Below are 9772 nucleotides of genomic sequence, written 5' to 3' on the forward strand. Positions count from 1 at the left end.
CAGCAGCGATTGGGGAGCAGCTCAAATGGAGCTGCCCATGGACATGGGGAGGGGCTCAGGTTCCTTCACTCTCGAATTTCTTCACATATTTTTATATATATATATATATATATATATATATATTTCATATAACTTCAACTAATTTTATTTATGTACTTATATATTTCTATATTTATATTCCATATAACATAACATAATTTTATTTAGATATTTGTATATTTATATATTAGATATTTGTATATTTATATTTGTATATAGATGTATATATCTACATAAAATACATTTATATATTTAAATATATTTATATTTATGATCCTATATATTTTCATGTGTATATTGACATGTTTATATATACTATTACTTAACACATATTTTATTTATATATGTATGCATATTTGTATATTTATATAAATGTATATATATTTATAAAATTACATTTATATATTCATATTTATATATTTGTATACATTTATATATTTCTTTATGTCTATATTTATATTCTGTATAAATTAACATAACTTTATTTATATATTTATATATATTTATATATAAATACATGAATATATTTAAATATATTTATGACTGTATATTTTATATATGAATATTTATATATTATATATTTATATATTTATATATAATATAACTTAACATATTATTAATATATTTTTATATATTTGTATGTTTATATATTTGTATAAATGTATATATTTATATTAAAATACATTTTTCTATTTAGAAATATTTTTATTATTTATTTTAAGAAATACAAATATATACAAATATCATATTACTTAAAATAATTTTAAAATATATTTATGTATATTTGTATATTTGTATTTTTATATATTTATATAGATGTATATATGTGTATATAAATCCATTTATATATTTATATATTTACTTATATTTCTATATATTTGTATTTATATATTTATATATTTATAGATGGTATTTCTATATTTATAAATGGATGTATATATTAAGAAACGTTTTTTATATATTTATCTATGGTATGGTGGGCGGTGGTCCAAGTACAATTTATTTTTCATTTTTTATTTTATATATCTTACTTTATAATTTACTTATTTTATTTTATTTTATTTTATTTTATTTTATTTTATTTTATTTTATTTTATTTTATTTTATTTTATTTTTAAAATAAATGATTAATCCCGGGGGTTTTATTGCATCAAAACTTCTCATCTCAATTTTTTTGTTGTTTACCAAAAAACTTATCTCTTTTTTTCTCTTTTAAAATCACTTGTCCCATTTTTTTGGCCTTTGGAAATACTTTTCCTGGGGTTCTTTGTTTTGTTTTGTTTATTTGTTTTTTGATGATGTTGACTATTATCACTTATCCCATTATTTTGGGGGCTTTAAAGCCATTTATCCCAATTTTTTTGGCTTTAAAAATCATTTATCCCGGTGGGTTTTTGGATTATTTTGAGGGGTGTCGGGTTGGATTTGGTTTGGTTCTGTTTTGCTTTTAAAATCACTCATCCTCTTCTCTGATATTTTAAAAGCCACTTAAGGGCCTATCCTGGGGTTTTTTTTTGCATTTAAACCCACTCATTCTGTTTTTGAGGAGTTTTAAACTCAGCTATCCCAAGTTGAGAGCTTTAAAACCACTTATCCATTTTTTAGCTTTTGAAATAACTTATCCCCTTTTCTGAGGGGCTTTAAAACCCTTTAATCCCATTTCTGAGGCTCTCCATACCCCTTAACCCGATTTTTGAGGCTTTCAGATCTGCTCGTCCTGGCTTTGGAGGCCTTTTAAAACAACTAATCCCTAATTTTGTTGCTTTTTCTATCACTTATATTGGTTTTTTTTTTTTTGCTTTTTTAAAACTCCTCCCAATTCAAAGCTTTCAAAGCCCCTTGAACCACTTATGCTTTTTTTGTGTGTGTGGTTTTTTGTTTGTTTTGGGTTTGGGTTTGGTTTTGTTTTTCCTTTAAAGCCACTTATTCTGGGTTTTTTTGAATCTTTTGTGACTGCTCATACCCTTTATTAAAAAGCTTTGCTTTTAAAACGAGTTATTCCATTTTTGGGGAGCTCTCAGCAGCAATTGTGCCTCGGGTTTGGCTTCAGGAGTGACTTATTCTGCCTCGAGGGGAACTTTTCCCAGTTCTGGGGCCTTTTGGAGCTACTCTTCCCAGTTTTGTGGCTTCAAATTCACTTTTTGGCTTTTAAAATTCTTTATTATTTTTTGGGGGTGTGTGTGTGTGTTAAACCACTTACCCCATTTTGCAGGGCTTTTAAACCACACGTTCCTGTTTTGTTTTTGTTTTTTGGTTTTTTTTTTTATTTTTGGCTTTAAAAGCACTTATTATTTACTTTCTCTTTTGCTTTCCTTTCTCCTCTCCTTTCCCCAGTTTTGGGGGCCTTTCCCCATTTTGGAGGCTTTTACATTTTTTGGCTTTTAAACTTGCCCATCCTGAAGGGGTTTTTGTTGCTTTTAAAATAATTTCTATTTTTCCCTTCACTTTTAAAATAATTTTTCCCATTTTTGAGACTTTCAAAGCCAAATATGCTTTTTTGGGTTTGTTTTATAAATAATATATCCTAGGATTTTTTTTTTTTGCTTTAAAACCACTTATCTCAATTTTTGGGGCTTCATAAACCAATTACCTCTTATCTTCTCTTTTTTTTTTTTCCTTTTTTTTTTAATGACTTGTTGCTTTTGTTCTTTTGGCTTTAAAAAACACATGCCCTGTATTGGTTTTTTTTCCCTCCATGCTTTTAAAAGCACTTAAACTGCAATGTTTGTGAGGGTTCCCAGGACGAGGTCAGAGAGAAGAATTTGACTCCATGTTTTCAAAAAATTGATTTATTATTCTATGTACTTATATTATATTTTAAAAATACTATATTAAACTATACTTTAAAAAATACATAAAAAACCTGAACAAGAATGAAAAATAAAACCCCATAACTGACTCAGAGAGTCTGACACAGCTGGCAGTAATTGGCTATTAAAAAAACCCAATTCACATAAAATGAATCAAACACACATCTGGTAATAAACCATCTCCAACGCACATTCCAAAGCAGCAAACACAGGACCAACAATCAAATAATTCTTGTTTTCATTCCTCTCTGAGGCTTCTCAGCTTCCCAAGAAAAAAAATTTAGATTAAAAAAAAACTTTCAGAAAATATCATAATAACATCATAGCATTATTTCGAGGCTTTAAAACATTTTATTCTCCCCTTTTTTTGCCTTTAAAAATGACTTATCCTAGTGGCTTTTTAAAAACGGCTTCTCAAACCACTTGTCCTATTTTTTGGGGCTTTAAAATCCATTTATCCTGGGTTTTGGGGCCTTTGAAACCACTCAGGCCATTTTTTGTGGTTTTTGAAAACCTCTTATCCCACTTTTTTTTTTTTTTTGCAACTTCAAAACCCACTTGTCTTTTTTTTCCTTTCTTTCTTTTTTTTTTTTTTTCCCCTTTTAAAACCACTCACCACAACTTTGGGGCTTTTAAACCCTTATCCCTTTTCCGCGGGCGTCTTAAAATCACTTCTCTTTTTTTTTTTTTTTCCTATTTAAAAATGACTTATCTTGGGATTTTTTGGTGATTTAAAGCCACGCTCACCCCAGTTTTGGGGCTTTTTCAACCACTCGCCCCATTTCCAGGGCGTTCTAAAATCGCTTACCCCATTCTTTGCATATAAAATTTCTTATGCTGGGTTTTTTTGGCTGTTAAAACCACCCATCCCACTCCGGGGATATTGAAAACCCTGAAACCCATTTCTGGGGCTTTTCAGAGGCTTTTCCTGGGGTTTCATTTGTTTTTAAAACCACTTCGCTTTTTTTTTTTTTTTCCTTTGGCTTTTAAAATCCCTTATCCCATTTTATTTTGCTTTTTAAACCACTTCCCCCGGAATTTTGGGTTGGTTCAAGCCACCGACGCCCTCTTTTGTGCCTTTTTCACCCAATTTTCCCCTTTTGGGGTTTTTAACCCCTTCATCCCGGGTCCGGGAGGGAGGGGCCGAGGATGCGTTGCCATGGGAACGGGATGCAGCCGTGGAGTTTTGGGGGGGGTCAAAGACCCCTTTCCATGCGGATTCTGGGGGTCGGCGCCCCGTTTCCATGGCAACGGGAGGGCCGGGGACGCGTTGCCATGGGGACGGGATGCGGCCGTGGGATGGAGGGCCCCGCGCCCGCTTCCGTGTGGATTTTTTGGGGTGGGGGGGAGTCGGGGGCGCTGTTGGGAGCCCGAGGGGCTCCGGGGGGGCCCGGAGCGCCCCCAGCCCGCCCCGCGCCCCCGCAGCTCCGGGCGGCCGCGGCTCCCCTGGGATCTCCGGGCTCTTCTCTCGCCAAATCCCCGGAATTTGATCGCTCGGAGCGCCCCCGGCGCGGGGGGGGACAACGACCGGGCGGCCCCGGTGATCATTAACCCGCGGGGGGGCGGGGGGCGGTACCGGGGCAGTACCGGGATCGGTACCGGGGGTCGGTACCGGGATCGGTACCGAGGGTCCCTCCCCCGCCCCCCCGCGTGGGCGCGATGCAGCGGAGACAGCGAAGGTGCGGACTGGGGGTGCGGGGGGCAGCCCGGGGGGGCAGCCCGGGGGGACAGCGGGGACACGGCCCTGCCGGTGGCCTTGACCCCGGGCCGGCTCGGGGGGCGGGGAGGGGGCGGGGAGGGGAGGGGGGGGGTCAGTGCCCCGGGGGGGCAGGGGGGGTCAGAGCCCCAGGGCCGGGCACAGAGCGGCAGCGCTGCTCGGATGGGGCGGCAGAGCCAGCGCGGGTGAGTGGGGGCTCCCTGTGGTGGGGGGGGGCACCCGGGGCCCCCGACATTGGGGGGTCCCCAGGCCCACCCAGGGGGTTCAGCAGCTGCACTGCCAGAGGGGTTTGGGGGTGCTGAGGGGCTCCGGGCTGCGGGGAGGGTTTTGAGGTCACCCCATGGTGCCCCCAGATTTTTGGGGGTCAGCCCATGGTGTCCCCATTTCCCCTGGGGTCATCTCATAGTGTCCCCAGTTTTTTGAGGGTCACCCCATGGTGTCCCCAGTTTTTCGGGGGTCACCCCATGGTGTCCCCATTTCCCCCGGGGACATCCATGGTGTCTCTGGTTTCACTGGGGGTCAGCCCAGGGTCCGCCTGGTTTTTCTGGGCGCTCTGCTCCTCCCCGTGGTGGTTCCAGTTGTGCCGGGGGTCCTGCCTTGGTCCCCCTCGGTTTTCCGTGGTCACCCCAGCTGGGCTGGGATCGTGGCACTGCTGGAGCGGGGGTGCCCCGCTGAGCCCCATCCCCTCCCGGGGCTGACCCCCTGTCCCCGTGTCCCCCAGGATGTGGCAGCTGGGGCTCCCCTGGGCGCTGGCCCTGCTGCTCACCGCGGCCAGCTCCGGCCCCTCGGCGGAGCCCGCGGACCCCGCGTCCATCTTCGCCGACCTGTCCCCGGCGGAGCTGCGGGCCGTGCGGGCCTTCCTGATGGAGCGGCCGGAGCTGGGGCTGTCCCCGAGCCGGGGGGGGCCCCTGGCCAAGAACTCGCTGTTCCTGGTGGAGCTGCTGCCGCCCAAGAAGCGCTCGGCGCTGCGGTTCCTGGAGCACGGCGGGGCGCGCCCGCGCCGCGAGGCTCGGGCCGTCATCTTCTTCGGGGCGCAGGCGGAGCCCAACATCACCGAGCTGGCCGTGGGGCCGCTGCCGCGCCCCAGCTCCTACCGGCCCCTGCCCTTCAAGGGCGGCCGCGCCGTGCCCTTCTGGGCGCGCCCCATGACCCGGCTGGAGTACGAGCTGCTGCACGAGGCGCTGGTGGCCGCCCTGGCCCCGCTGGAGCCGCTGCTGCGCGAAGCCACCGGCTTCGGCTTCCAGAACTGCTCGGAGCGCTGCCTGACCTTCTCGGACATCGCCCCGCGCGGGCTGGGCCCCGGCGAGCGCCGCACGTGGCTGGTGATCCAGCGCTTCGTGGAGGGCTTCTTCCTGCACCCCGCGGGGCTGGAGGTGCTGCTGGACCACCGGGACCCCGACCCGCGGCGCTGGGCCGTGCTGCGGCTCTGGTACAACGGGCGCTACTTCGGCAGCGTGCGGGAGCTGGCCGAGAGCCACGCGCGGGGCGCGCTGCCCCTGGCCCGCCTGCCCGAGCCCCCCGCCCGCCAGCTCTTCTCCAGCTACGAGCCCCGCGGGCGCTTCTCCAGCGGGACGCCCACCGAGGTGCACGGCGCCAAGGTGTGCGAGCCGCAGGGCCGGCGCTACCGCCTGCGCGGGAACCGGCTGGAGTACGGCGGCTGGAGCCTGGCCTTCCGCCTGCGCTCCTCGGCCGGCCTGCAGCTCTTCGACGTGCGCTTCGACGGCGAGCGGGTGGCCTACGAGCTGAGCGTGCAGGAGGCCATCGCCTTCTACGGCGGCCACTCGCCCGCCGCCATGCAGACCAAGTACATGGACGCGGGCTGGGCCATGGGCGCCTCCAGCTACGAGCTGGCCCGCGGCGTGGACTGCCCCGAGACCGCCGCCTTCCTGGACGCCCACCACCTCCTGGACGCCGACGGCCCCGTGCGCTTCCCCCGCGCTCTCTGCGTGTTCGAGCTGCCCACGGGCGTGCCCCTGCGCCGCCACTTCGACAGCGACTTCCAGGGCGGCTTCCACTTCTACGCGGGGCTGGAGGGGCGGGCGCTGGTGCTCAGGACCACCTCCACCGTCTACAACTACGACTACATCTGGGACTTCCTGCTCTACCCCAACGGCGTCCTGGAGACCAAGGTCCACGCCACCGGCTACATCCACGCCACCTTCTACACGCCCGAGGGCCGGCGCTACGGCAGCCGCGTGCACAGCCACCTCCTGGGCAACATCCACACGCACCTGGTGCACTACAAGGTGGACCTGGATGTCGCAGGTGAAGGCTCCCGACACCCCCTGGCTGTGGGGAGGGCGCTGGGAGAGAGGCTGGACCCACGGGGGGCTCCGGGGGCTCAGGTGCCTTGTTTCTGGAAGGGTGGCGTCACCCGGGTGTCACCCGCACCCTGAGATGGTGATCCCCTCCGTGGTGGCATCTCTGCGGGGTCACACCCCTCCGTGGTGGTGGGATCTCACAGCCCTGGTGACATCCGGGGCTCCAGCCCTCTATGGCATCTCTGCAGGGTCCCAGCCCCCATGGGTGATGGCATCTGCCTGGGGTCCCAGCCCCTCATGGTGACATCTCTGTGCAATCCCAGTCCCCCAGGGTGATATTTCCCAGGCCACATCCACGGTAGCATCTCCTGGCGTCTCAGTCCCCTGTGGTGGTGGTGGTGGTGGTGGCATCTCCAAGGTGTCCCCAGCCCCCTGTGGTGGTGGCATCTCCTAGGTGTCCCAGCTTTCCATGGTGGCATCTCCTCAAAGGCCCTCCTCTCCATGCTGGTGTACCAAACTGGACCCCAGCCCACCATGATGGCTTGGTTGTAGGGTCACAGACTTCCGTGGGGGTGGCATCCCAGCCCTCCATGCTGGCATCTCCATGAGGTCCCAGTCCACATTCACGGTGCCACCCCTGCGGTGTCCCACCCTCACCCTGGGGTGGGGCTGTGCCACCGTGTCCCCTCCACCGACGCGCGGTCCCCGCAGGCTCCGGGAACAGCTTCGAGACCATGGACATCCGCTTCGAGAACATCTCCAACCCCTGGAGCGCGGGGGCGCGCGTGGTGCAGCCCTGGCTGCACCGGGAGCCGCGGCGGCGGGAGCGCGAGGCCGCGCTGCCGCTGCACCGGCCCGCGCCGCGCTACCTGCTCTTCTCCAACCCGCGCCGGCGGAACCGCTGGGGCCACCGCCGCACCTTCCGCCTGCAGCTCAGCTCCCACGCCGGGCCCGTGCTGCCCCGCGGCTGGCAGGAGGAGCGCGGCGTCACCTGGGCCAGGTGGGCACCGGGGGCGTCTGCAGGGAGGGATGGGGCTCCCGTGTCACCAGCGTGTCACCGGCGGGCGCACGGCGTCCTTGCCCTGGTCACGCCTCTCCCTGCTGGCACCTCCCCATGCTGCCCTGGAGCTGGAGTAGGTCCTTGGGAGCCGGGGAACCTCCAGAGCTGGGAGCTCCCCCTGGAGCTGGGGAAACCCCTTGGGAGCAGCACAGGGGAGTTTGGGACACCCCGAGGCTGAGGGGGCTGTCGGAGCTGGAGCAGCCCTTGGGAGTTTGGGACACCCCGGGGCCGAGGGGGCTGTTGGAGCTGGGGAACTCCCTTGGGAGTTTGGGACACCCCGGGGCTGAGGGGGCTGTTGGAGCTGGGGAACCCCTGGAAGCTGAAGAGTCTTCAGGAGCTGTGAAACACCTTGGGAGATGAGGAAACCCTGGAAATGGGGACCCCCTCAAGATCTGGGGATCCTTCTGGGCTGGGAAATCCCTCGGGAGCTGGGGAGTCCCTCAGGGAACCTGGGGAATCCCCCTGGACTTGGGGAGCCCCTCAGGAGCTGAGGAGCGCACAAAGCTGGGGACCCCCACACCCTTGCCAGCCCTGTGTCCCCTGTGGGTGGCACAGGTGCAGGACCAGGGCAGGGTGGGACAGGAACCCCCCGCCCCCGGGCTGACCCCACCCCTCACCTGTGGCAGGTACCACCTGGCCGTGACACGGCGCCACGAGAACGAGCCCAGCAGCAGCAGCATCTACACCCAGAACAACCCCTGGGACCCCCCGGTCACCTTCGAGAGCTTCATCCACGACAACGAGACCATCGAGGACCAGGTGGCACATGGGGGACGCTGGGCACGCGCAGCTGGTGGCCGCTGGGGGGTTCCATCCCCAGACCGGGGCCATCTCTGGGGCTCCCCAGCTCCCGCGGGGGGAAGGGGGGTCCATGGTGCCACTGACACCGCGGTGTGTCCCCCCAGGACCTGGTGGCCTGGGTGACCGTGGGCTTCCTGCACGTGCCCCACGCCGAGGACATCCCCAACACGGCCACCCCCGGCAACGCCGTCGGCTTCTTCCTGCGCCCCTTCAACTTCTTCAGCGAGGACCCGTCGGTGGCGTCGCGGGCCCCGGTGATCGTGCGGCCCCTGGACCCCCCCGCCTGCTCCCGCCTGCAGATCCAGCGCTGGACCCCGGCCAGCCCCGGGCCCTGCGTGCACCCCGAGCCCTTCACCTACAACGGCACCTACCGCCAGGTGTGACGGGGACAGGGACAGGGGACACCGCTGGCGCCGGGCCGTGCGCCGCGGGACAGACGCAGCAGAGCCGGTGTCACCTCCCCGGCCCCGGCACCACGGGGACACGGTGCCACCGGGGCGTGGGACACGTCACACCGTGTCACACGCTGCCACGGGCCAGGCCCAGCACAGGCGGTGTCACCTTCTCTGACCCCGGCTCCGTGTGGCACCCCAGTGACACTGGGACACTGCGGTGGCGGATGTGTCACACTGTGCCACCTGTCAGGCTCAGTAAAGGCCATGCCCACCCTTCCACCACCATGTGGGTCACTGGTGCCACCAGGACACTGGCTGTGGGACATCACACAGTGTCACACACAGTGTCACACACAATGTCACACAGTGCCAGTAAAGGCAATGTCACCTCTTCTGTTGGCACTGGCACCACGAGGACTCTGGTGCCACCAGGACACCACGGCATGGCTCAGGTCACATTGTGACACACGGTACCACCTGTTGGGCTCAGTAAAGGTGATGCCACCCCTTCTGCCACCACACGGGACCCCAGTGTCACAGGGACACCACGGTGTGGGACGTGTCACATGATGCCATGTGCTGGGCTCAGTAAAGGCGATGTCACCTCCCCTGTCCCCGCGTCTCTGCCAGTGCTGTGGCCCAACCCGTCCCCAGTGCCACAGCCAATCACGGTGCCACCCGAGGCCATT

General features: G+C 53.5%; 1 protein-coding gene across 1 annotated transcript; it reads left to right on the top strand.

Moving 5' to 3' along the window:
- The first annotated feature begins 3307 nt into the window (after positions 1–3307).
- AOC1 (amine oxidase copper containing 1) lies at positions 3308–9695 on the top strand. The gene is made up of 5 exons (XM_071456417.1): positions 3308–4528; positions 5288–6831; positions 7539–7827; positions 8514–8646; positions 8793–9695. The coding sequence occupies exons 1-5, from the start codon at positions 4509–4511 to the stop codon at positions 9069–9071; spliced, it is 2265 nt and encodes a 754-aa protein (XP_071312518.1). The 5' UTR covers positions 3308–4508; the 3' UTR covers positions 9072–9695.
- The last annotated feature ends 77 nt before the right edge of the window (positions 9696–9772 follow it).

The sequence above is a fragment of the Agelaius tricolor genome, unplaced genomic scaffold, assembly GCF_023055355.1.
Source record: "Agelaius tricolor isolate 1412-34295 unplaced genomic scaffold, bAgeTri1.0.p SCAF_58, whole genome shotgun sequence".
NCBI lineage: Eukaryota > Metazoa > Chordata > Aves > Passeriformes > Icteridae > Agelaius > Agelaius tricolor.